Genomic DNA, 26,933 nt, shown 5'->3' with positions numbered 1-26,933 from the left:
ACACATTAAATCCTTGCTCCAACTCTGAGAGGTAGGTACTATCCTTAGCTCTACTTTATTATTTTTTTAAATGTTTATTTATTTATTTGGCTGCACCGGGTCTTAGTTGTGGCATGCAGGATCTTTAGTTGCAGCATGCAGCATCTTTAGTTGTGGCATGCAGGATCTTTAATTGCAGCATGCACGCTCTTAGTTGTGGCATGCGGGATCTAGTTCCCTGACCAGGGATCGAACCCAGGCCCACTGCTTTGGGAGTGCAGAGTCTTAACCACTGGACCACCAGGGAAGTCCCATCCTTAGCTCTACTTTAAATATGATGCTTTTGGCTGAATGTTTGTGTCCCCTCAAAATTCTTGTGTCGGAACCTATCTCCAATGTGATAATATTTGGAGGTGGGGACTTTGGGAAGTGATAGGACGTAAGGGTGGAGCCTTCGTGAATGAGATTAGTGCCTTTATAAAAGAGGCCCAGAGAATACCCTTGTCCTTCCACCAAGGGCGCATGAGATAGCCACCTATGAACCAGAAAGCAGGCTCTTACCAGACACCGAATCTGCTGATGCCTTGATCTCGGACTTCCCAGCCTCCAGAACTGTGAGAAATTTAAACTTCTGTTGTTTATAAGCCACCCATTTTATGGTATTTTGTTACAGCAACCTGAGTGGACTAAAACGTATGAGGAAACCGAATGACAGAGACATTAACGTGCCAGGGTTATAAATGATAAAGTCAGAATCTATTGATCTTTCTTTTCATTTTCTACTTCTTCCCTCCAATTACTCATCTTCTCATCCATCCATTTTTCTAATCCTCCATTTCTCCATTTTCCCATTTCCCCACCCATCTTATTCCCAATCTACCCATCTATCTCCATCCAACCATCCCCTCACCTGCCAACAAATATTCATCACGTGCCAGATTCCCCAGGCATCTGACACCTGCTGTGCAGGAAGGAACGTCAGGGATGAGAAGACATGAGACAGGTACACTGGTGTACAGCTTAGCTTAAGACATTTATTCAACGCTTTCCAGCTGGCCTCAGTGGCTCAGCAAAGGGGTAGAGTGGATGAGGGACATACAGTGACAATTATTGCAACCTCCAGGGGGCTCAGGTCCTGAAGTCCTCATTCCCGGTGGATGACCGATCAGTCCTGACTGCAAGAGACAGACACTTAGCACTTTTTGTAGACTGAGCACCCATCCCGACTGCCCCTTTCCCATGAGGACCCAGGTGCCCCTGCTCCAAGTAGCCTGGCTTCCAAGCTACATTCCTCACCATGGGGAGAAGTCTTGTGCTCTCCAGTTCTCCAGTGTTGTCTCCTTCTGGGAGTCATGCCCATCATTGGTCTGGTCCATGTCAAAGTTTCCACAGGCCCCACACAGCATCCCAGCATGGTCATTGCCGACCACCACAGCTAGCTGCCCATCGGTGCCAAGCTGCACCCGAACCCCTGCCTTCTGCTGGACTAGCACGGAGCCATCAGGATTCCGACTCACGGACACAGATGTTAACACCTCAGCTGGTAGATCCACTTGGAGACCATTCACCTGGTGGTTGGGGAAGGGTGGGTGAAACACAGAGGTGAGCTGGAACCACAGGAGAGCTGGGGTATTACTAGGATGGAGAGCCCAAGGAAGACAACAAGTTCAAGGAGTGGAAGCAGAGATGCGGCTTCTGAAAGAGATGGAGACCTGGATGATTGCACCAAATGGAGAGATGGAGACCTGGATGAGTGCACCAAATGCAGAGATGGAGACCTAAGGTAGCTGGAGATGTGGATGGATGGATAGAAGGACAGAGAGCGGATGGATGAACAGAGGGATCAATGCATAAGCGGGCGTGCACACAACATTCCAAGGGCGGCCGGGGTTGGGGGGAAGCACTTGTACCAGATAGATAAACAAACAATCAGTCAAATCCCAGCATCATCCTGTCTGATTCTAGTTTACAAAAGAAAAGAACACTTGAGCATTTCCTGTAAGTTACTGGTTCCCTAACAAGGCAGCTTCATCCCTTATTTTTTCAATGCTGATGTCTGAAGACAAGTAATGACCTAGCAAGTATAATGATCATGTGAGAAAACGACTATATTTCTCCATCACTGGCTGTGGACTCAGTAACCTTGTGAGTTTTTCCCTTTAAATAACTGTGTCTGTTGGTTCTTTTTAAAAAAATAAATTTATCTATCTATCTATCTATCTATCTATCTATCTATCTATCTATTTATTTACTTATGGCTGCATTGGGTCTTCGTTGCTGCACACGGGCTTTCTCTAGTTGGGGCGAGTGGGGGCTACTCTTCGTTGTGGCGCGTGGGCTTCTCATCGCGGTGGCTTCTCTTGTTGTGGAGCACAGGCTCTAGGTGCATGGGCTTCAGTAGTTGTGGCGTACGAGCTCAGTAGGTGTGGCTTGCGGGCTCTAGAGCGCAGGCTCAGTAGTTGTGGCACACGGGCTTAGTCACTCTGCGGCCTGTGGGATCTTCCCAGACCAGGGCTTGAACCCGTGTCCCCTGCATCGGCAGGCGGATTCTCAACGACTGCACCACCAGGGAAGTCCTGTTGTCTGTTTTCTTCGACGAGTTAACCCTTCTGAAGTTAGATTCCCTAGCAAGCCTTGTTTCAAAGAAAAGTTCTTTTTTTCTAAATGCTTTTTTATGTGACTCTTCCTCTGCCAGATGATTGGAGAGTTGGGTAGATAGACTGGAAAGACAGGTAGATAGGTCTGAAAAGATGGATGGATGGGTGGGTGAATAAATGGATGGATGGAAGGAAGGAATGGAGGGAGGGGAGGGGTGAGGAAGAGAGGGAAAAAGGAAAGAGAGGTAGAAGGAGGAGAGAAGGAGGGATGGATGCAGTGAAGGATAGTTGGAGAGATGGATGGAAAGTTTCACCTGGCTGCAAGCTTCGACGATATAAGAACTGGGTCTGAGTTATCTGTGTTACCCAGCACATGGCCTGGTGTGGAGGGAACAGGGATGAATGTATTCACAAAACCAAACTTTTCCTGGGTACCCTCTTGGTGCCAGGCCCTGATCTGGGTACTGGTGACAAAGTGATGATCAAGATGAACAGGATCCCTGCCCATCTGAGGATTGTATTCTAGTAATGGAGAAAGGCAACAAACACAAAGAAATAATGGATAACCTCAGATAGTGATAAGCACTTGAAGGAAATAAAACAGAGTAACAGCACTGAGGCTGGGATGGAGTCAGAGCTTCCACAGGTAGTTGGGAAAGGCCTCTCGGTAGAAGCAATGCCAGAACTGAGGTCTGAAGGATGAGAAGGAGCGAACTCTTAGAAGATCTGCATTGCAGCAGTGGGAACAGCGAATGCAAAGGCCCCGAGGTGGGAACAAGCTTGCTCTGCTGTATGGATAGGATAAAGGCCAGCTTGGCCTATTATCAGCACAGCCAATGAGGGAAGGAGCTGTAGGAAATGAGGTTGGTGAGGCTGGCAGCAGTCCGATCACACAAGGCCATGGAAGGGAGGTGGCTTGAGTTTGGAATGTTGTTCTGGGAAGTCACTGTAGAGTTTTAAGCAGCAGAATGCCCGGATCTGCTTCACATTTCTAGAACATCTGCTGTGTAGAGAATCGTTTCTTGATAGAGGAGCAAGGGAAGGTCAAGAGCAGGGGTCTGTTCACCTGAATTATGGATCAACCAGAGGCCAGAGAAAAAGAGGGACTGGTCCAGATTACACTAACAAGAGAACTCAAGCTTCCCTGCTTTCAGCAGGGCTGAGTCTTGGACCATCTCGATGCCTTGGTGGAGGGATGTAGACAGACCATTCGTTGGGGGAGGAGTGTGTGGAGCATTGGCTTTATCGCCCCACTAGACCCAGAGGACACCAGTGGATGTCTCTGCAGTCAATGAACAGGTCATGGAAACAGAGACATGGGAACTTCAGGGCAGCCTGACATCTGTGTTTGGGTCTTAGGCTCTATTACTTGGGCCACGGATGATTAGACTCTGAGTCAGCATCAGCCCTCAGTTCGGCCAGATTCTCTCTCTAGAAATTTGGAATTGGGGTGGTGAGAACTGTGGGTTTTGGTAAATGCCAGGCAGTGGTAAGTCAACAGAAGTCAAGGGGCAGAAGGGAGAACCCACTGGGGCTGGAATGGACTCATGAGGCAAACAATGACAGGCCTGAGGGGGCCCTAAGAGCAAGCTGAAAGACGGCTGAGGGAAGGGTCGAGTGGCCTGGGATTGATAGAGTCCAAAGGGTGCTCCCACTGAGCACTGCACCTGGAATCCATCTTGGTCCCTTATATCCACACAGTCACCACCACACTCCATTCCCATCGAAGTGGTTCAGAGCCTGGGTGCCGGTGGGTTCAAAGCCTGGATCTCCCGGGTACTCTCTGAGTGACTTGGGTAAATGATGTCACCTTCCGGGGCCCTTGTTTCCCCTCTGTGTAAAATGGGGATAATAATAGTCCCTGTCTCATGAGTATGTTGTGGGGAGTCACAGAGAATGAAGCTGATTTGGGGGACAGCAAGTCTAAAACACAGAGGTACAAATTCCGATGACACTGCCAGGCACCTGGATCCAGCCACTCCTGAGGCTCTGTCCCTGGATTTTCTAGCTATGTGGGCCAATCAATTCATTTTTACTCAAGGCACTCTGAATTTGGTTTTCTGTCACTTGCAACCAACAGAGTCTTGGTTAACACTAAAATCAAAACTAGTAAGTTACTTGAATGTGCTTTTGCTCTTCAAGAGCTCAGCCAGAATAGAGGGACTAAGTTTGAAGTACTGACACAAATAGAAATCCAGAGAAACAAACTGCAGAGATCTGTAAAGAAAACAGACAGCAAGGCAGATGGGCTGCCAGGAATGTAGGGACACTGCAACAGGAAGAACAAAGCCCAGGGGAGACATGCCCCCTGTGTCCAGGCTTACCCACACGCCCTTGTTTCGGGTCACAGTCACCAGTCCATCCTGGAAGAAGATGTGAACGTAGCCCGGAACTGCAGCTTTGCCATTGCAGGGCCAGACACCAGCGACCACACGGTACCACGGGACGGTCTCTTGTAGTCCTGGGCAGCGGAAAGAGAGCTCGTAGACGCCGGGGGAGCTGACGGCACTGCGGGCCCCATCGAAGGTGGTGAGGTTGGCATCCACAGAGAGGGAACAGAGGCCACGGGAGACCCAGCAGTCCCGGACCCCAGCCTGGACCTCGCATACGCGGCCTGGCGGACAGCTGGCCGCTTGGCACGTCTGGCCGGTGCTCGAGGAGCAGGAACAGCGTTCGCTGCAGTCTGAGGTCAGCAGGGAGGAGTTCGCCTGTGCACAGAAAGGGGCCAGGTTACAGTGGTGCGGTGGACTGAAAAAACAGACACAACCCGTCAACCCTCTGGACCCATGCAGAGTGACTTTGCAGTAGCTCCCATTAAGAAATGGAGTTTCCCCTTCCTCACGAATCTGGGCTGGGCTTCAGACTCTGCCTTGGTTATTACAATGCAGCAGAAGCAACGCTGTGCCAGGTTCAAGCCTGGACCTCAAGAGACCTTACAGATTTCTTCTCTCTTTCTCGGAACCCTTCCCAGACACCACAGGCTAGCCTGCCTGAGTATGAGAGACCCCGTGGAAGAGAGACAGCCAGCCCTCAGCTGACCCACTGGGGGACCACAGATGTAGGAGTGAGCCCAGGGGTGGCAGAAGAACTGCCCTGCTGATCCCAGCCCAAACTGCAGAGCTGCAGAATTGTGAACTAAACAAACCGTTGTTTTAAGCCACTATGTTTTGGGGGTGGTTTGCAACCCAGCAAAAGCTAACTGATATAGGTAGGAGTGGGCACTGGAGATATTCCAGAGTCCTGGCACCCCCAGCCTAGAACAGAGGGCTCTGGAAACCCAATTCCAGGAAATGGACTTTCTCCTGGTTTTCTCCTGTCTGACCGGCTGTTCTTTCTTCACTGCATTTTCAAGTTCCTCCTCATCTCCCAAATCCTGAACACTATCCTGCCCAGGGCTTAGTCCTCAGATCTATTCTTTCTCTATCTACCATTTACTACCTGGTGATCTCACCAAATCTCATGAAGACTAAAAGCAGTGTCTGATCCTCAGCTACACCCTGGCCCAGGGTGTGGGTCGGGTGTGGGTAATTGTTATAGAGACCATTATTGAGACAACAGGTGAAATTCAAATAAAACCTTTACGTTAGATAACAGTATCAAGTCAGTATTAATTTTCTGACTTTGAATTGTACTGTGGTCAGATCAAATGAGTTTTTTTATTCTTAAGAAATCCTTGCAAAAGTATTTAGGGGTAAAGGGGTACTATGTCTGCATCATACTCTCAAATGGTGCAGAAAAAGCAGTATGTGTGTATGCATACAAACATATATATATATGGAGAGAGAGAGAGAGAGAGAGGGGATGATAAAGTGGCAAAAAAGGTCAACATTCGAAGTACCTGAGTAAAGGGTAGGCAGGAGTTCTTTGTACTATTCTTGCAATTTTTCTTAAATTTGAATTATTTAAAAATAAAAGTTTGAGAACTTTAAACAAAATGAATACATTTAATTTAAAAAAATTACCATCTCTATACTGATGACTCCCACATTTATGTCTCCAGCCCAGACCTCTCCCCTGAATATCAGACCCACAAATCCAAGAAACCTTCTAGCACGGGCAGCGTGGTCAAGGCTGGCATGGGGAAGCACAGGGGTCTGTGGGGGTCCAGAGGAGGAGCCTAACCCCACCTAGGGGATCAGAGAGGGCTTCCTGTAGGCGGTGAGGCCTGAAGGAAGGAGTAGGAGTAGTTTGGCATCTTCTTCTGCAGAAGTCCTGCACTTCTAGACACTCTAGCCTACCTTTCTGCTGTTAATAAAACTGGGAGGAACAGGGAAGGGATGTGGTAATCCATCTTTCCTTTATTTGATAAATGTGCTTTTGAAGAAGCAGGACAGCCTAGTAGTTCAGAAGGTGAGCCCAGGCTGCTGGGGTGTGCATCCCAGACTCCCCACTTGCTAACGGGTAGCCTTGGGCTGACTTCTCTCTGTCATCCATAAAATGGGGAAAATAACAATAGTACGTGACTTGTAGAATCGCTGTGACTATCAAATGACGTCTATAACAAACTTGGTGCATAGTAAGGGCTCAAAAAATATCAATCACAAAAGTAAATCAACTATTAACTTTCGCTTCCCATTATTAAATGACTGTAGCTGTGCTCTGCTATAAATTACTATTATTTTTTTTTTTTTTTTTTTTTTTTTTTGCGGTACGCGGGCCTCTCACTGTTGTGGCCTCTCCCGTTGCGGAGCAACAGGCTCCGGACGCGCAGGCTCAGTGGCCATGGCTCACGGGCCCAGCCGCTCCGCCGCATGTGGGATCCTCCCACACCGGGGCACGAACCCGTGTACCCTGCATCGGCAGGCGGACTCTCAACCACTGCGCCACCAGGGAAGCCCTATAAATTACTATTATTTTTACTGAGTGTGATGAACATGGAGGGTGAGGCCCAGTGCTCAGTGGGTGCCTTTCAAGCACAATCACCCCCAATTCCTCAGACAACTATGGTGCAAGGATGATGACTAACCCCATTTTACAGATGGAGAAAATGAGGCTCAGGAAGGAGACTGTAGTAGGCCCGATAATGGCCACCCCAAAGACATCAGGTCCTAGACCCAGTAAATGTTACCTTATATGGAAAAAGGGTGTTTGCAGTTGTGATTAAAAATTTTTGAGATGCTGAAATTATCCTGGGTGGGCCTTAAATACAATCAAGTGTATCCTTATAAGGAGGAGCCAGAGGGAAATTTTATGACACATACAGAAGAGGAGGGGAAATGCGACATGGAAGCAGAAATTGGAGTGACGTGGCCATAAGCCAAGGAATGCCTGCAGCCACCAAACGCTGGGAGAGGCAAGGAACAGCTTTTCCCCTACAGCCTCTGGAGGGAGTGCCGCCCTGCCGACATCTTGCCCCAGTTATCCTGATTTCTGTCTTCTGGTCTCCAGAACTGTGCGAGAATAAATTTCTCTTGTTTTAAGGCACCGAGTTGCGGTCATTCGTCACAGCAGCCACAGGAAACTAACACAGGGACGTTACTAACATTGAGCCACACAGCAGGGAAGTGGTGGCAGCCTCTCTGTTCCCATCCTCGAGGGGGTCAGCACAGAAACTCTGAGTCCCCCTCAAGCCCCTCCACCCTCCCTGCCCATCTCAAGCTCCTGCTTACTGGCAAGTATCGGCCGTCATGGGTGCAGCCGCAGTCTTGGACAGGGATGCAGACACCCTGGGACAGCAGGAAGCGGTCGTCACACTCGCAGCCCTCAAAGCAGCGGGTGGTGCAGCCCGTGAGGCCAGAGAGAGCCGCACAGGAGCCCTGGCAGGAGCGCGTGCAGATGGAGTAGTGGCTGTGGGCAGGGCACTGGAGCGCTGCGGAGAGAGAAGGCAGGGTCGGGTCATGCCTGCACACGGCCACTGAATAATGAATGGGGCCTACTGCACACCCAGCTCTGGGCTGCCGGTGCTGGGGACACGGCAATGAAGACAGCTCCAGGCCCTGCCCTATCTGTCAGTGGGACAGATAGCGATGGCCCAGTGTGATCAGGGCTGCATTGGGGAAATACAGACAGAAGGTCAGGGCCGGGATGCGGCAAGCACAGGCAGAGGGGTCAGGGCCAGGATGGGGGCTGTGAGGACCCAGGGGAAGCAACCAGAGTGAGGGCCTGGGCTCTGGCTAAGCAACTGGTGCATGGTGTGGCTGCCCCGCGATGAGGACCAGGATCAGGAATAGGAGGATCAGGTTTGGGGTGAAATGCTGATGTCATACAGGAACACGGGAGGTGTGTGAGAGACCCTGAGGACACCAAGTGCAAAGTGTCCAGGAGGTCACTGGACCCATGAGGCTGGCAGTCAGGAGAGAGGTCAGACATGGAGACAGGCAGTGTCTACTGCCAGCACCGAGGACAAATCTAAGGCTATAAGGGTAGGTATGGGCCTGGATGTAGGTCCTACCCTGAGGAGAATGAAGGAGACACAGCCCTGCCCTGGGGGCATGAGTGGCCACTGCCTTGTCCAGAAGAGTCCAAGGAGACATGGCCCTGTCCTGGGGGTTTGAAGGAAACAGATAAGCCCTAACTGGGGGTATCTAAGAGGTACAGTCTTGGGCTGGGCGTCTGAGGGAGCTGCAGCCTTGTCTTAAAGGATCTGAGGGGCTATGGTCCCATCCTGGAGGAACTGGGTGAGCCACAGACTCAGGCTTTATTGTGTGAGCTTCTGACCTGCCCGACCCACCCTCCAAGGTCACCACAGAAAAGGTTCAGGATGGGCCTTGAGAAGAACTGTATCTGAGGTCTCAGGAGAGCAGGCCCCTGAAAGGAGTCTGAGAAGGGCCGGTCAGCCAGGCAGGAGGGAAGCCAGCAGGGTGTGCCGTGGGAGGAGCTGGGGACTCCTGAGATGTACACAGGACAGGGAGCAGGCCAGAGGGTGCCCCCGAGCCTGGGCTGAAGTCCTCCCAGGGGCCCATGGACACTCACGGCAGAAGCTGTCTGTCCTCCAGGGCTTCACGGCCACGCCAGCTGCCTGGCAGGCCGCTGTGTAGGCTGACAGGCTGCGGCAGAGGGCGGCACTGTTGCCCTTCTGGGTACAGAGGTCATAGACGCACTGGCGGAAGTACTCAGAGGGGCTCAGAGCTGCATGGCAGGCCGAGAAGGGGCCCTTGGCATCCTGGAGCCGCCCGCAGGCCTCAAGGCTCTCATACGGCGCCGTCTCCTCTGCTGAGCACCGGGGGCAGCCCTGGGGCCCACAGCCCTCGCCACAGCCCTGGGAGGAGCCAGGTGCCCGCCATGCGGCTCCAAAGGCATCCACGCTGGGGGCCATGGCGCCACTGGGCAGGACAAAGTCATCATTCCAGTTGCCGTTGAAGTTCCCACAGAGGCCACAAAGCCGGTCACGGAAGGGGCTAGGGATGGATATGAGGATGTAGGCATCGCCGTCAAAGAGAAGACGCAGGTTCTTGGTGGTCTGCAGGATCATGTTCCGGCCCTCGGCGGTCACCCGCACGTGGCCCACAGCCACAGGCAGGGCTACAGCCTCACCGTCCACAGTGACCTGGATGGAGGGTCAGATGCGTCAGGGACTCATAGAAGCACAGGTAAGGCAGTTCCCTCAGACTCCCAGGATGCAGCTGTCTCTCTCTCAGTCACACTGGGGTGGGGCCATGTCCCCCCCCAGACTTCCCAGGGTAGGGTCGTGTCCCCTTCAGAGACCCCAGGGCAGGGCTGTGTCTTGTTCAGTCCCCCGTGGGGCAGGGACATATCTCGCTCAAAACCCCCAGGGTGGGCCCTGTCCCCCTCAGAGCCTCCAAGGTGGGGCCAGGTTGCCCTCAGACCCCCAGGGCAAGGCCACGTCCACTTACCTGTGGCCCTCGAGCCAGGCCCACAACCTGGCCAGCCACAGTAACCACCAGACGCTGGGGATCTCCAGCCGCGTTCTTCTCAAGCACAATGGTAAAGTCCTCGTCCCCAGGCTGTGGGTGGCAGACCTGGGCCAAGATATAGGAGCAGGAGCCATGCAGGTCATAGGCACGGCCATCGAGGGTAATGTAGTGGACGCCCCCGCTGGCCAGGCAGCGGCCACAGCCTGTAGGGCGACAGGCCTGGACGCCATCCTGTAACCGGCACTCCTCGTAGGGCCCGCAGGCCGCGCCCTCCTGGCAGCTGACCTGGCCGCCCGGCCCACACTTGCAGCGCCGCTCACACTCAGGACCCGGGTAGAAGTCCTTGCCCAGCGGGTAGTAGCGGCCCTCGTGGAGGCAGCCGCACTGGCCCACAGGCACGCAGGTGTCTCCACTAAGCACAAAGCCAGCGTCGCAGAAACAGCCCTCCCGGCAGGTGGATTCACAGCCCTCGGGCGCTGAGAGGCTAGGGCAGCTCACAGGGCAGGAGTCACCACAGAGCTTGTAGTGACTGTGGGCCGGGCACTGGAGGGCTGTGGGGACAAGAGGGGAATGAGCCAGGCAGGCACGAGGGAGGAACACAGGGGAGGCACAGAGCGGGAGAACCTGCCCAGGTGAATCTGTATGTTCTGCAGAGTGAATGTGCAGTGAGTGAATCTGTCCGGGGATCTGAGTGGGGTGTCTGATCCACTACATCTAACGGGGGGATTCAGTGTGGGGATCTGGGGTCTCTCTGCCCAGGTAGTGTGTCAACCGGATCAAGTGTTTCTAAAGATCAAGTCGATCTGACTGGGTGAATCCAACCCCATATATCTGACCAAGATATGCAGGAACCAACTGTATCTCAGGGTGTGAATCTGGCCGGATGTACCTTGGGGTATGAATCCACACGAGTATGCTTGACTGTCAGTGTCTGACCTGGAGCCTCTCACGGTCTCGACGACAGGGTCTGTCAGTGTGTGACTCCGACCACATGTATGTGGATTGGGTGAAGCTGACAGGATAAATCTGACCAGGAGATCTGTCTGAGGGGAACTGCCCAGGACTATCTGACCATGAATCTGTATGTATCTGCCTGGGGCTATGTCAGGGTCCTGATTCTACGTGGGTATATCTGCCTAAGTGTGTCTCAGTGTAAATGTGATCAAGTGTCTCTGACCAGAGGAGTCTCTGTCTGAGGTTACGGGACCAGTTCTATCCGACCCTGTGTATTTCCCTGTTTAAAACCGTCTAGGGGCATCTGACCAGGTGTAACTCTCTAGGTCTCTCTAACCAGGGGTAGCTGAGAGAGTCTACCTGACCAAGTGTTATCTAGCTGTGTAGCTTGGACAGGGTCAGCCACCCCAGTCTATCTAAGCGCATGAATCCTGAGAGGGTACTGGATGCAGGGTTTCCAACCACGTGTATCTGAGTCTCTACCACTGCAGAACGTGACCTGGTATATTTCAGTGTGTGAACGCCAAGGTGTTTCTTTCACAGGAGATATCTGGGCTCAGGGGAGGCAGGGTGGTGCCTAAGCCCACCGAGGAGAAGGCTCTTGTCTTAGAGCCCTGGGAAGGGGGGAGGAGGGGAGACCCCTGCTATGCGGCCCATGCATGGATCAGTACTCACGGCAGAAGTCCGGCCGCCTCCACTCGCCAAGCTGGGCCCCAGCGGCCTGGCAGGCTACCACATAGGTGGCCACGGCAGGGCAGAGGCCTCTCGGATGGCCCTGAGCCTGGCAGGCGTCCAGCAAGCAGGCCTGGAAGTACTGCGTGGGCGGCACGTGGCTGTGGCAAGGAGCCAGCGGGCCGTCGGGGGCAGAGATCACGCCGCAGGCGTCCGGACCGCCGAAGGGCTCCTGCTGCTCCTGCGTGCAGGGCTGCGGGCACGGCCCGGGCACGCACTCCCCGCAGCCCTCGGCGCCGCCCACTTGCCAGCCGTCTGGGTTCCCGCCCACCGCATTCAGGTCGTCGTTGGGGTTCTGGTTGTAGTTCCCGCACAGGCCACAAAGGGTGCCCGCGTACGCCGCCGGCACGCGCAGGCGCACGTTGTTGTCTCCGTCGAAAGCCAGTGAGATCGCCCTGGCAGTGGTCACCACCACGTCGGCGCCGCTCAGGTGTGCGCGCAGGCGCGAGTCCAGCTGGAAGGGCAGCGCCACCAGCCTGCCGTCCACCTACAGGGTCGGGGTGGGAGTGGGGGTGGTGAACGTCGCAGGCACAGGTTCGAATCCTGACTCCACTATCTAGTGGCGGGGGGGGGGGGGGGGGGGGGTGGTGGTGGTGGTGGTGGTGGTGGTGGGTAGGGTCCCTGTGCACGTGACCTCCCCCCTTGTAATTATAATAGTAGTACTAATAATAAGTGACTATAGGCACGATGTCACTGGCTCCTCACACTACCCTCCGAAGCAGGTACTGTTCTTAGACCCATTTTACAGAGGAATAAACTAAGGCTCAAAGATGGGGAAGCCACTACTCCAAGCCATCCAGCTCCAAGGCCTATACTCTCTCTCGATCCCTCCATCTGCCCTGTTAACCTGTGAAAGGCAATCAGAGTAGTGGCAGACCCCTAACTGTCCCAGGCAACTCCAGGGCTGGCACATGCTCTTGCCTGGCCCACTGACCCCTCACCTGCAGCTGTCGGGGCCAGCGGGCACTGAGGGTGAAGCTGTGGCCGTAGATGTGCAGGGTGATAGTGCGGGTGTAACTGATGGCCTGGCTGCCCCGGTGCTCATTGGCTACCGTGACTGTGAAGTTCTCTACCCCCGGGGGTAGTCTGTGGCAGGGCATACTCAGCAGGTAGTCACAGGCGCCTTGGAAGTTGAACTGGTGCCGATCCAGGGTGATGTAATGGGGGTCACCCCAGGCCTGACACTCAGCTGTGCTGATAGGGTGGCAGCCATGCTGGCCTGAGGGCAATAGGGCACACTCTTCACCTAGCCCGCAGCTGGCAGGCTTGCAGACCAGTGAGCCACCGCCAGGCCCGCAGTGGCACCGCTGGGAGCAGGTGGCATCAGCCCAAAACTCGCTGCCTGCCTCGTGGTAGGTGCCATTGGCCCAGCAGCCGCAGCCACCATCCAGGGGAACGCAGCGGTCGGCGCTCAACACGAAGCCTGAGTCACACTGGCAGCCCTCGGTGCAGGGGCCCTCACATGGGGCAGAGGCGGTGGGGGGTGCAGGAGACGGGCAGCTGGCTGGGCAGGGTGGGCCACAGAGCTCGTAGTGGCTGTTTTCTGGGCAGGAGAGCTCTGTGGGTGGATGAAGGAGTGGGAGGGAAAGAAAAGGAGAGAATGGTGTCAGGAGGTGGGGTCTGAGGATAGGGTAGGAGGAGACAGACAGAGACCACGAGAGACAGAGCAGGAGACAATGAAAGACCCAGAGACAGGGAGAGAGAGGATGAGAGACAATCAAAGGGAGACACAGAGACAAGCGCCAAGAGACTGAGAGACAATAACAAAAACAGAGAGACAGAGAGAAAAAACCAAACAAACAGACCCAGAAGGACTGGAGTGAAACCAGACCAGCCCCAAAGAGACAGGACCCCTGCCCCCAGCTTCTGCTCTGTCCCCCAACACTCACCGCAGCCGGCCTGCGTCCTCCAGTCCTTAATGACAATCCCAGCAGCCTGGCAGGCAGTGGCATAGGCAGCCAGAGCCTGGCAAAGTATGTCCTGGGCCCCACCGCCCAGGCAGACATCCAGAACGCAGCCCTTGAAGAAGCTATCAGGGGCCACGTGGGCATGGCAGGCAGCGAAGGGGCCTCCGGAGCCAGGGGCCAGGGGTCCACAGAAGCCGGGGCCCCTGTACTCCTCCAGTCGGTCCTCGGCACATGTTGGGCAGGACCCCTGACATTCATCCCAGCACAGTGGGTCCCAGCCTGGAACCCGCCAGCTGCCGCCCCAGACGGGTATGGAGGGAGCCAGCGTGCCGTTAGGGAAGGCTTGGTCGTTGCTGGGGTTACGGTCCATGTTCCCACAGAGCCCACACACCACACCGTGATAGCTACTGGGCAGCGTCACCTCCACTCGCCAATCCCAGTCATAGCTGACCCGCAGCCCGAAGTCGGTGGCCAGCACCGCTCTCGATACGCCCTGGGTGACTGAAAGCTGCCCACCGGCCACAGAGACAGGCAATGCCGTCAGCACGCCGTTCACCTGGGGGAAGAGGGGGAAGGGAGGCAAACATAGGTCACTGGAGATGCCGAAGCCCGGCTCTGGCCCCCTGCCTCCCTCGCTCGTCCTGCTGTGGCTGGGAGCTGCCAAGGCCTTCCCCGTGACTGCTGGTCATATAGTCATTTGACAAACATTATGGACATCTGCTCTAGTCCAGGCCCTGGAGAATGAAAGCCCACTCTGCTGCTTTTTCTGGGTTTCTCTCTCTTTTTTTTGCGGTATGTGGGCCTCTCACTGTTGTGGCCTCTCCCATTGCGGAGCACAGGCTCCGGACACGCAGGCTCAGCGGCCATGGCTCGCGGGCCCAGCCACTCCGCGGCATGTGGGATCTTCCCGGACCGGGGCACGAACCCATGTCCCCTGCATCGGCAGGCGGACTCTCAACCACTGCGCCACCAGGGAAGCCCTGGGTTTCTCTTTTGATCTTTGTCTCCCTCCCTCATCTCTCCCTCTCTCTCTCTGTTTCTCTCCCTCCTTCTGTATCTAGACCTCTCTCTCTCTCTCCGGATTCTCTATGAGTTTCTCTCATTTGTCTCTCTCTCTGGGCCCCCTCCGTTCTCTGTGTCTTTCTCACTTGTGCACTATCTCTCTCTGCATCTGTGTGTGTGTGTGTGTGTGTCTGTGTGTGCACTCTCTTTCTCTGCATCTGTGTGTGTGGTGTGACATTCTCTCTCTAGGTCCATCTCTCTGGGTCTTTCTCTGGGTCTCATTCACCTAGTCCCTCCCTCTCTCATCATCTCCTGTGCATGTCTGTGTGTCTGGGCATTTCTTCCACTCACTCACCATCGTTCATTGAGGGCCTGCTCTGTTCCGTACCTCATTCTCTCCCTGTGAGCTGACATTAATCTGCATCTCCATTATTCTGGGCAGTCCATCTCTCTCTCTCCATCTCTCTCAATTTCTCTTCATGTCGGAGGCTCTGGGCCTCTCATTTGTTCCCTCACAAGCAGTCAAGGGTGCTTACCTGGGTCAGACCCTCAGCTGAGCACTTTACATGCATCACCTCACTGTGGGGCAGGGCCTGCTATGATCCCCATTTCACAGATGAGGAAACTGAGGCCCACCAAGTCAAGTCATTTGCCCAACATCACACAGCTCATAAGGAGAGCCTGGATTCAAAACCAGATCTCTAAAAAGGCATATTCTAAAAAGGCAAAATTTAAGTCCTACATTAAAGCCCTTAACAAAGGGCTAGACTCATTTAATTCCCAATAGAGGGGTGATGATTTTTTGTAATTATTATTGCTCTTGCTGCCATTTTGTTTCAGGCCTAAGTGAAGAGAGAGAGCACTGAGCTCCTAACTGTGGCTGGCAGGACCATTCCCACCCTACCTGGGGGCTCAGGGGCCATCCTTACCCGGACTTTGCCGATCTCGCCTTTGTGGATGGAGATGTTGGTGTTGAGGATGGTCACGGTGACCAGCCTCACGTGGGACACAGAGGGGTTTCCCCGGTCCTTATTCTTGGTGGTGACAGTGAAGGATGTCAGGCCCTGGGCACTGCTCCCTGGGCAGCTGGTTGATGCCAGCACATAGTTACAAGTACCCTGGAAGTCAAAGTTCCAGCCATCGAAAGAGTGGTAGTGTGGGTCACCCCACAGCCAACACGTGGCCTCGTAGTTGGGCATGCACACACCCTGGCCATTCTTCTCCTGGCATGTCTCCTGTGGCTGACACGTCACACCATGGCACGGGTCTGGGGGCAGAGGAGAGAGGACCTTGAGGGGCTGCCAAGCATACGGCCAGCTACTTCCCAGCATCTGACCCAATCTGTGCGAGGGATACTGGCTCTAAGGGCAACTGGGGGTGAGACCAGATTCCAGGTTCCTCCCATCTGAGATGCAGGCCCTACAGTCTGCCATTTCTGAGACCAGGCCCTGGGCACCCCTCCACGTCTGAAACTCTGTGTCCAAGACCCTGTCAAAGGTCCCCACATCTGAGACCCAGGCCCTGCTGTTTGTTGTCTGAGACCCAGGCCCCAAGGTCCTTGCAGCCAAGAAACAGGTCCTAGGGTCCCTACATCTGAAACCCAGGCCCTGGGGTCCCCTTGCTTGAGATCTCAGCCCCAGAGGACCGAGGTCTGAGACCAGAGACACAGGAGTCCCTGTGTCTGTGATGCTAGCCCTGTGGGCATCCATGAGGACATCCACAGCCCAGGGTTCTCCGTGTCCAAGACCTCGGGCCCGGGTTCCCCCACACCTGAGCTCCCAGCCTCCTGAGGGCCACCACACCTGAGACCCAGGTCCTGGAGGTCTCTGTGCCCAAGACCAAGGTACTTCAGGAACTTTCTGGTGAGAAACTAACCCCAGAGGTCCCACCATTTGAGACCCTGACCCTGGGGTCCTTGTATCTGAGTCTCATAGCCTGGCAATCCCTCTGTGCAAGAGTCTATCTCCTTGGGGTTGCTGTGCCTAAGACCCTGGCCTTGGGATCTCATTTCTCAGGCCTTACCTCCGAGGGTCTCTTTGTCCAAGACTGTTCCTAGGGCCACTGAATCTGTGAACCCAGCTTTTGGAACCCCTGTGCCCAAGACCCCAGCCTTAAAACTTCCTTCTCTCTCCCCCTGTGCCAGTTTTCAGTTGACTGCCCCTTAGCTCCAAATCCACCAATAAAGTTAGGTTTTGTCAGCAGAAGGTGCTGGAGGGTCACGGCAGGAGGAAGGGGCTGCTCTGCTTCCAGTGGGCTTTGCTCTCCAGGCTCCTGGTAGCAAGCAGGGCCAGCAGCCTGGGGGACACCCACTCGGTGAGGTTCACTGGCCCCAGCTGGTTTCCCAGCGAGTCACTCAGGCACCCCGGCAGGTGGCTTCCCAGTGAGTTTTGCCAGCACCCCAGTGGGGGTTTTCCCACCTTCCAGCTCAGCCTGCACAACCTCTCTGCCACCCTCCAATGAGATCTGCCTCTCAGCCTTGGAGTGGGGGCCGTCTTCCCAATTCCTCCCTTCCTTAGGTGCTCTGCTGTAACCTTTGGGGGCAGGGGCTGCTCCCTACATCTGCTCTTCCTGTGTTCGTCGGCATTCTTTTTATCCCTTAGTAGTCAATCCCTATTACAAGCAAAGAATTCTATTAAACTTTCCCTATTTAAGCTACTGTGTGGCTTCTGTCTCCTGTTGGACTCTGACCAAGATACTCCGGTCCCTGGGAGTCCCTGATATCCTGCCCATCAGCCCTGAGATCTCAGTCAGTTCTGGAGGTATATCCCTTCATCCTCAGGAATAATTCTCTGCCCTCCACCCCGTGAAGTCAGTCCTGTGGGGTGGCTTTGAGGCTTAGACTTAATCCTGAGAGGTGTCCCCTGTCTGAGAGTGTGTCCCTATAAATCCTGATCTTTCACTTGAGTTGGGTCCTGTATTCAAGACCCTGGCTTTGGTGGGGTCTCTGCCTTAGACCTCAGGACTCTGCTTTCTGTCCCTGTGGGTCCCAGTCTCCTCTACTCCTTGGGGATGGTGTCTGAAACCCTAAGCCTACACCCGTATACCGGTGGCCAGCAAACTATACACTTCCAGCTGCCGGTTTCTGTTAATAAAATTTCATTGGAGCCACACCCCATTCACTGACAAAGTCCACAGCTGATTTCATGCTGCGAAGGCAGAGGTGAGTAGTTGTGACCAAGACCGTACGGCCTGCAAGTTTAAAAATTTACCATCTGGCCAATTAGAGAAAAAGTTTGCCGGTCCCTGCCTTACACTGACGGTCTCTGCCATCTGCCCTGGGAAACCTATCCCTGAGGGTTCCCACAGCCTGGTTTCCACCATAAGAGTCCCTGCCTTCCAGTCTGAAGGGCTACTGCCCCTGGCCCTGGGAATCCCAGCTTAGGGGTCCCCAGGTCTGAGACTTTAATCCTTAGTCCTCTGTGCCTCCCACCGTGAAGAGCCGGGTCATATCGCCCTCAGCTGCAGCGTCCCCGTCCTCTGTTACCCCAGCCACACCGGCCCTGGCCCCAGCCCAGCACCTTTGGCGACGCAGCTCAGGACGCCTCCCGAGGGCTGGCACACCTGCTCTGGATCGCAGCTGTGGTTCTGGCACAGCAGGCCTTTTCCGGCGTGGCACACGCACTGCTGCTGGCAGCTGTCAATGAGTACAGTCTGCCCCAGCTGTGGGGACAGAGGGCACAGCTATCAGGGCGGGAGCTGACTCTGGCAACTTTGGTGTTCCGGGCATAAAGGGGTCTGGAGAACATAAAAGGGACATCTTCCAGCAGGGTGGCCCCTTGTCTAAGGCACAGCATGGCCTTGGGGCCCAAGTTATTCATTCATTCAGTTTCATTCATTTACTCACTCATTTGTTTATTCCGAAATAGCTACTAGATGTCTGCTGTATGGGAGAAACACAGGAATTAAGGGCAAAGGCCCTGGAGCAGATTGCCTGGGTCTGAAGCCTGTTTCTGCTATTTCCAAGTTACACCACTCTGCTCAAATTACTCAGCCTCATTATGCCTCAGTTTCCTCATCTGTAAGTTTCAGGTAAGAATGGCACCAACTTATGAAAGTATAACTGGCTTAATAATACATATAAAGTACAGATGAAATGAAAAAGGATTCCCTTTAAATACCCAGAATGGAGAGGAAACGGGGGCAGCGATGAAATAAGACTGGGAAAATGTCGATTATTTTTGAGGCTGAGTGATGGGTACATGGAGATTTATTATACTCATCTCTTGACTTCTGCCTGTGTGAAAATTTTTATAATAAAAAGTTTATATATAACATTATATAAAAAGTATATATATTATATATAAATAAATAAATTCATATATATTGTACATACAGCACTTACAAGCAGTAACCGGCACATAGTAAGCACCATACACCTGTTTGCTGTAGTACTATTATTATTCGTATGAGGAGGCAAACAGAGAGGGTTCCTGCCCTCACAGAGCTCTCAGACCTTTGAGGGAGACAAACTTTAGATAAACACACACTCAAATCAAAGGAAAAGGAGTAACTCTCAGAGAGTGGGAGAGGGAAGCAGAGGGAGTTAGCCTCTGGTATCACAGAGACGAACTCTAGACCTGGATACAAAGCCGAAACTTGACCTGGGGAGCCAGGGAATGGTTTCAAGTTGCAGGACCTATGGTCATATTTGGAAGGGTCTTACCTGCTACCTTGGGGATGGTAGAGGAGAGGGAGCAAAAGTGAGGGCTGGAAGGGAGACAGCTGGGAGAGGACAAACTTGGACCACGGTGGGGCCATGGTGAGGGGAAGAGGAGTGGGTGGGAGAGACGTTCAGGAGGCCAAGCGGACAGGCTGTGGTGCTAAGGGGCAGTGGGAGGGGGGTCCAGCTTGCAGTCCCCAGCTCTGCCCAGGATGACCAGGTCCCTACCTCGTAGTAGACACCGTTGTGGTAGCAGCCGCATTCCTGGATGGGCACGCAGGCTTGGCCGTCGTTGAGGAAGCCGGAGTCACACTGGCAGCCCTCGGCACAGCTATCCGGGCACTGCGGGGGGGCACTGAGTGCCCAGCAGCCCAGGGAGCAGGTGTCTGCACAGAGCTCGTAGTGGCTGTTAGGGGGGCACTGCATCGCTGCAAAGAGGGGGTGTAGGTCAGAGCCCCTGGGAGTGAGAGGCTGCAGGGCCCAGGGTCTGCCCCTTCTGTGCCTCTACCTCCCCCTCTCTCTGCCCCTCACTCACGACAGAAAGATTCGGTCCTCCAGGGTTCGACGTGGCCTCCAGCTGCCTGGCAAGCACTCACATAGGCATGAACGTTGCTGCAGAGAATGCTCTCGTTCCCGCCACCCACACAGAGATCAAAGACACAATCTTTCAAGGGACCCTGGGGGTCCACCAGCTTGTGGCAGGCAGCCAGCGGCCCCGTGGGGCTGGTGAGGAGCCCACAGAACTGCTGCTGCTCGTATTTCTCCTGCAGTTCAGGTTTACACTCCAGCTCTGTGTCACAGCTTTCACCGGGCTTGCAGGTGGGCAGGCAGGGAGAGCCTGGCACTGCCTCCTGCCAGGAGCTGCCGAACTCATTGGAGCTGCCTGCCTGTGAGCCGTCGGGCTTCTGGAAGTCGTCCTTGGGGTCGCCGTTGTAGTTCCCACACAGGCCACACAGCTGCTGGTAGTAGTTGCCTGGGATGGTGACCCGCACATTGTACGCGAGGTCATAGGCCACGCGCAGGCCAAAGTCAGTCTCGATCACAACGTCTGAGCCATGCTGGGAGGCGCGGACCCGGCCCTCAGCCAGCACCACGGGCAGTCTCATGTCCACACCATTCACCTGGGAGGTGGGAGATGCCGTGCTTCAGAGGGTACACTTTGAGAGGTCAGACCCTAGATCAAGCCCCTGCCTGACACTGAAGATCTGTGTGACCTCACCTCTCTGGGTCTTAGTTTCCATATTTGTAAATGGGCCTAATAATAGGGTCTTGTAGTGGGTTGAATGGTGGTTCCCCAAAGATATGTCCATCTAGAACCTCAGAATATGACCTTATTTGGAATAAGCGTCTTTGCAGATGTAATTAGGGTAAAGATCTTGAGATGGGATCGTCCTGGATTAGGGTGGGCCCTATATCTAATGACAAGTGTCCTTAAAAGAGACAGAAGAGGAGAATATACAGGGACACACAGGGGAAAAGGCCATGTGAAAATGAAGACAGGGACTGGAGTGATGTGGCCACAAGCCAAGAACACCTGGAACCACCAGAAGCTGCAAGAGGAAAGGGAGGATTCTCCCCCAGAGCCTTTGGAGGCGGTGCATCTCTTGCTAACACTTTGATTTCGGACTTCTGTCCTCCACAACTGTGAGAAAATAAATTTCTGTTGTTTTAAGCCACCAAGTTGGTGGTAATTTGTTACAGCAGCCTCAGGAAATGAATACAGGTCTCAATGTAATAACACCCTTATGAAAGCAGGGACCAGGAAGGAGGGGAAGATGGAGTGGAAGGGGTAAATGTCTGGAGGGGATAATCCAGGGGCAGGGAGGTGGAGACTGAGCCACATGGGAGAAGGTCTTGGTCCCCCACTGTAGGCTCTGACTGGCACCCCCTCTCTTTGCAGACCCCATGCCTCCCACATCTACTCAGAGCTCTGTGCCCCCTGCCCCTGGCCTGAGTGCTACACATGCTCCACCCACAGATCACCCTCTACCCCAGGCCCCTTCCCTTCACGTTCCAGCCCTGCTCTCACCGTGACCTTCCACTGCGTCTGCTCCAGCCGCAGGGTGAAGTTGGCCACCTGGACAGTGACCACCCTGGTCACACTGACTTTCCCATTGCCCCAGGCCACGTTCTCCTGCAGGATGGCAAACTGGGCCAGGCCAGGCTGGGTCCCGCAGGTCCGAGCCAGCGCATACACACAGGTGCCCATGAAGTTGAAGTGGCGGCCGTCGAAGGTGGTGTAATGGGGGTCTCCCGATGTCTGGCAGGTGGCAGAACCCACAGCCACACAGCCCAGGACGCCACCGGACGGCTGGCAGGCCTCGTGTGGGCCACAGCTGGAGGGCTCACAGGACACCAGGCCACCCTCCTCACAGTGGCACAGGGAATTGCACCCCGACCCCGGGTGGAAGGTCTGGCCGGGGGGGTGGTAGGTGCCCTGGTACACGCAGCCACAGGAGGGCAGCGGCACGCAGGACTCACCGTTGAGCACGAAGCCCTCATCGCACACGCAGCCCTCTTTGCAGTCGAAGCCACAGCCCCCAGGCACTGGGAGGTCTCCGCAGGACAGCGGGCAGCCGTAGGAACACGCCTCGTAATGACTGTGGGGCGGGCAGCTCAGGGCTGCAGGGAGAGCGGCCATCAGGATCAAGAATCCCTGCTCCCTGGGGACACCGTGGACCTCCCCCCCCCCCACGCATGCACACACACATGCTCACACACACTCACAAGTATAAGTGGTACAGCGGCAAGGAGACCCTCTGTTCAGTGGGGCCTGGCAAACATATCACAGTTAATCTACTCCTGATAATTAAGATACTATTCCAATTTAACGGTGGTCTGGGTTTATCTGTAATGTCTTTAATGACCTTATTCAAGTTGGTAACAAGTTGTGGATCTGTGGTACATATTTTAACCATGCAAATGTGTGTGTGTGTGTGTGTAATCTATGCAGTGTATTTGTGAATGCAGTATTTTTAGCTTCTTCACTCTAAAGCAGTAATGTAGTAGTAGTGGTAGTAATTCTATAGTAAATTAAAATATTTGGCCAGGTGGTAAAGAAAAAAATGAAAAAGAATCCCTGTTTCTCTCTCCAAACTCCAGTCATCCCAGATTATAAAACAGGTGGGTTCCTCACAAAAAAAGAACAAAAAAAACCCCCTAAAACTGAACTCAATCAAGCCTCTATCTGCACCATCCAATACGATAGCCACATGTGGCCATTTAAATGTAAGTTAATTAAAACTAAGTAAAATTGATAGTAAAATTTAGTTCCTTGGTCACACTAGCTCGATTTCAAGCGCCCAATAGCCACACGTGACTAGTGGTGACCAGATGGGACAGCTTAGGTATAGAACATTTCCACCATCACCAAAGTTCTATTGGACAGCACCATTATAGATCTAATATCCAGTTTACAAGAGAATCAGGGGACAGAGGGACAAATTAAATACACTGTGAAGAAGCAACTAGCCAAATCCAGAAAGTAGGAAATTCTGTAGAATAAATGACCTGTTTTTTCCACGAACAAAGGAAGGGGTGGATAGAGGGATAGACATGTGATAAAGCAAGTATAGTAAAACACAGATTGTAGCATCTAGATGGTACGTATATGTGTGCTCACTGTAAAGTTCTTTCAACTTTTTTGTATATTTGAAAATTTTCATAATAATATGATGGAGAAAAAAAGGAGGGGGCTATTACAGGATAAAAATGAATACAGACAAACCAACCCAGTGCAGTGTGGATTCGGTCTGGATCCTCATTCAATTAAAGTGAAAAAAACACATTTTTTAGACAATTGAGCAAATTCGAACCCAGGTTGGGTTTTAGAGGATGTTAAAGAATTAGTGTTATTTTTGTTGTTGGTAATAACAGCACTGTGGTCATGTTGCTTAAAAGTCCTATCTGCTGGAGATGTTTACTAAAGTATTTGTGGCAAAATTCATGTCTAGAATTTGCTTTAAAATATTTCCACAAAATAAAAAAAAGAAAGGGGCGGTGGTGGAGGAGATAGATGAATGAGAATAGCAAAATACCCACAAGAGCTGAAGCTGGTGCTGGGCACATGGGTTCAGGCACCCCCCAGGCCTCCCTCTGCCTGGTGTCTGAGTCCTCACAACCCAGTCTTCTAGACCTTCCAAGGGGTCCAAGGGCAAGAGTAGTTTTAAGGAAATAAGAGATTCTCAATTACTACAGAGGCCATAGAATGCAACAATTAACTGTACAAATTCAGGAGTCAACTGGCCTGGGCTCAAATCGTGCTGCCCTGCTGTGTGACCCCAGGCAAGTTACTTAATATCTCTGCGGTTCCATTTCCTTGATGATCCCACCTCACAGGGTGGTGGTGAGGATGAAATGAGAGCTGTTAAGCCCTTAGAACAGAACCTGCCCAGTGGGAAGTGTGCCACACAAGTCCTGGCTCTAATTATGTGAGTTCTTCCTAAAAACGATCAGCCTGAGAATGTGCCTCTGATGGAGTTGCATCTGCTTTCCCACTGTCCCTTTTGCAAGTGTGCTTCTCCCACTTTACAGAAGAGAACAATCCCGAATCTTAACACAGTGTGCTGCCGTGGGGATGTGAAAACCTCCAGGGACACGAAGGGACAATTTCAAATATTACCATAAGCATGGAGACAATGGATGACAAATCATTACTGGTGACAAATCATTACTGGTATCAAATCAGTTCCAGCTCTGCTCCCGACAAAACAGAAGGAGGGCCTCATAGAATCAGCTGCTTAGAAGTCATAAAAAGTAAGTTTTATGGCATCTCTCAGTGTGACTAACTTCCCTGCAGCTCAAAAGGCGTTCAAAGAACGGAGTGATGTTGCTCTAGCAGAACTCCTGCCACTTCCATCCACCTAGTAATATCATATCTACAAAATGAAAAATAGAATTGATGCTACACCCTGTCTCCTTCCAACAACAGACATGAACTACTGGGGAAAAAGCCATCCATCTCATTAAGAGATGTCTTTCCAATACATGTTTAATATATATATATATATATATATATTTTTTTTTTTTTTTTTTGCGATACGTGGGCCTCTCACTGTTGTGGCCTCTCCTGTTGCGGAGCACAGGCTCCAGACGCGCAGGCCCAGCGGCCATGGCTCACGGGCCCAGCCGCTCCGCGGCACGTGGGATCTTCCCGGACCGGGGCACGAACCCGTGTACCCTGCATCGGCAGGCGGACTCTCAACCACTGCGCCACCAGGGAAGCCCCATGTTTAATATTTTTATCAGTTGTGTACTAACGAGACTTGCAATGATAACTCACTCTATCCTTTTTTTTTTTAACACTTAGAGTCTATGGTCTCAGGCATTTCTAAAACCTATTAAATGTTGCTCACTCATGCATATGTTTGTGGCAGAGATGTATGATGGGGATTGTGACAGACTGACGCTGGCCACCCCTTACTCTGGGTTTGGCCATGGTACTGACTTTGGCCAATGGAACATTAGCAAATGTGACGTCAAGCAGAGGCCTGGAGTGTGCTTGCCCACTGGGGGCTGTCCGCCCTTGCTGCTCTTTGGAACCTTGAGACCACTGTGTGAAGAAGCCTGTGCTAGCCGGCTGGAAGATGAGACCAAGCAGAGCAGAGACAAGCAGTCCTGACTGAGATCCTCCAAACCAACCAGCCTGACAACTGCCAGATGTGCAGGCAGGGATCCTTAGGAGCTCATCTCTGAATGACAGCTGCCAAATGGGAATCAGACCTGGGGCCACCAGATGTATTCAGCCATCTTACAAATATTTACTGCATCTGTGACTTCCTAGCTGTCGTGATCCCAGGCATGTAACAAACTTTCTGAGCCTCTGGTTCCTCATCTGTTAAATGGGTATAACCATAGCCCGTACCTCATGGGGCTGTTATAAGAATTCAATGACTTAATGATATTTATACATTAATGAATATACATAAGGCTGAGTCCCCCAGTTGTCACTCTCGGTACTCACGGCAGAGTTGCTCACTCCTCCAGGGGTGCACAGTGGCCCCAGCGGCCTGGCATGCGGCAGCATAGGAGGCCAATGCGTCACACAGTGGTCCAGACTGGCTTGGCAGCAGGCAGCGGTCGTAGACGCAGTCTCGCACAGCACCCTGTGGGTCCAGTGTGTGGTGGCACTCCCGGAAGGGCCCACTGGGGTCGGCAAGGATCCCACACTCCTTCTTGCTCTGCAGCTGCTGGGCCACCAGGGTGTCCAGCTTGGGACAGTCACCTGGCTCAGCTGCTCCACAGCCTGGCCTTGTTTCCTCCTGCCAGCTCTTCCCGAAGGTCAGTGCGTTGGCAGCTTGGCCTCCACCCCTCAGAGCCAGGTCGTCAGCTGGGTCCCCATTGAAGTTCCCACAGAGCCCGCACAGTGCCGCCGCATAGCTGCTGGGCACCTTGGCAGTCACATGGGCATTCCAGTTATAGGTGACAGTCAGGCCAAAGTCTGTGTGCACGACAGCATATTGGCCCTGGCGGAACACCTGCACCTGCCCATCTGCCGCCTGGAAGGGCAGGTACTGAAGGATGCCGTCCACCTGGGTAGAGATGCGGGAGGACCAAGAGGTCAGGGTATTCAAGGCCCTGTGACTCACCCCTCACTCACTCAGCTCTGGCTACTCTGGGCTCCTTGCTATCCCCTTGAGCACATTATGCTTGATCCACCTCAGGGCCTTTGCACTCGCTGTTCCCACTGCCTGGCAAATCATCCACCTCTCTTCATCCTTCAAGTATTTGCTTAAATCCAAATCCCTAACCCACGGCCTTCAAAGCCTACAGGATCTGTCTCCCTATTACCTCCCTGACCTAACCTCCTGCCACTCTCCCCCTCACTCATTCTGCTGTAGCCACCCTGGCTTTCTTGAGATTCCCCCAACTCTCCCAGTTTAGTCTAACTTTAGGGTCTTTTCACCTTGCCAAGAACACCGCCTACCACTTTTCTCCTGGCTGCTTCCCCTTCATTCTTTAGGACTTGGCTTAAATCTAAGCCCCTTCCCTAGAACATCCTGCTTAACCTTGGCTCTTGTCCACCTTTGTGCATGCACCACCTCCCACATCACTCACTCAGGCTCCCTGCTGTCTCCTTGCTGTCTCCCAGAACATATTAAGTGCACTCCCACCTCTGGGCCTTTGCACTTGTTGTGACCTCTTCCCGGGATACCTCTCATCACTCTTTAGTTGGCCACCTCTACTTCGTATTCTAGGCATCAGCTTTGATCCAAACCCCTTACAATGGCCTAAAAGACCATACATGATCTGAGCCTCACTGCTCTCCAATTTAATTCTTCAGGACTGC

The 26,933-nt window shown here is 53.2% G+C and overlaps 1 protein-coding gene across 1 annotated transcript in view; it reads right to left on the bottom strand.

Moving 5' to 3' along the window:
• Window positions 1–995: 995 nt before the first annotated feature.
• The window catches only part of FCGBP (Fc gamma binding protein), a 39,639-nt gene continuing 13,701 nt past the window's right edge, over window positions 996–26,933 (bottom strand). The window contains exons 5-19 of the mRNA XM_065898916.1: window positions 25,608–26,175; window positions 21,675–22,267; window positions 20,181–20,766; window positions 19,874–20,073; window positions 18,504–18,645; window positions 15,915–16,252; window positions 13,966–14,539; window positions 13,007–13,634; window positions 12,020–12,552; window positions 10,370–10,941; window positions 9,489–10,062; window positions 8,186–8,385; window positions 4,901–5,284; window positions 1,276–1,547; window positions 996–1,154 (exon numbers count right to left, since the gene is read on the bottom strand). Coding sequence (XP_065754988.1) covers window positions 1,145–1,154; window positions 1,276–1,547; window positions 4,901–5,284; window positions 8,186–8,385; window positions 9,489–10,062; window positions 10,370–10,941; window positions 12,020–12,552; window positions 13,007–13,634; window positions 13,966–14,539; window positions 15,915–16,252; window positions 18,504–18,645; window positions 19,874–20,073; window positions 20,181–20,766; window positions 21,675–22,267; window positions 25,608–26,175 — 6,174 coding nt within the window. The 3' untranslated portion in view covers window positions 996–1,144. The remainder of the gene's footprint in view (window positions 1,155–1,275; window positions 1,548–4,900; window positions 5,285–8,185; window positions 8,386–9,488; window positions 10,063–10,369; window positions 10,942–12,019; window positions 12,553–13,006; window positions 13,635–13,965; window positions 14,540–15,914; window positions 16,253–18,503; window positions 18,646–19,873; window positions 20,074–20,180; window positions 20,767–21,674; window positions 22,268–25,607; window positions 26,176–26,933) is intronic.

This window comes from Phocoena phocoena, chromosome 20, assembly GCF_963924675.1.
Source record: "Phocoena phocoena chromosome 20, mPhoPho1.1, whole genome shotgun sequence".
In the NCBI taxonomy this organism is placed as follows: Eukaryota; Metazoa; Chordata; class Mammalia; order Artiodactyla; family Phocoenidae; genus Phocoena; species Phocoena phocoena.
Note: the sequence above shows the minus strand (reverse complement) of the source record. Positions and strands in the feature narration are given on the sequence as shown.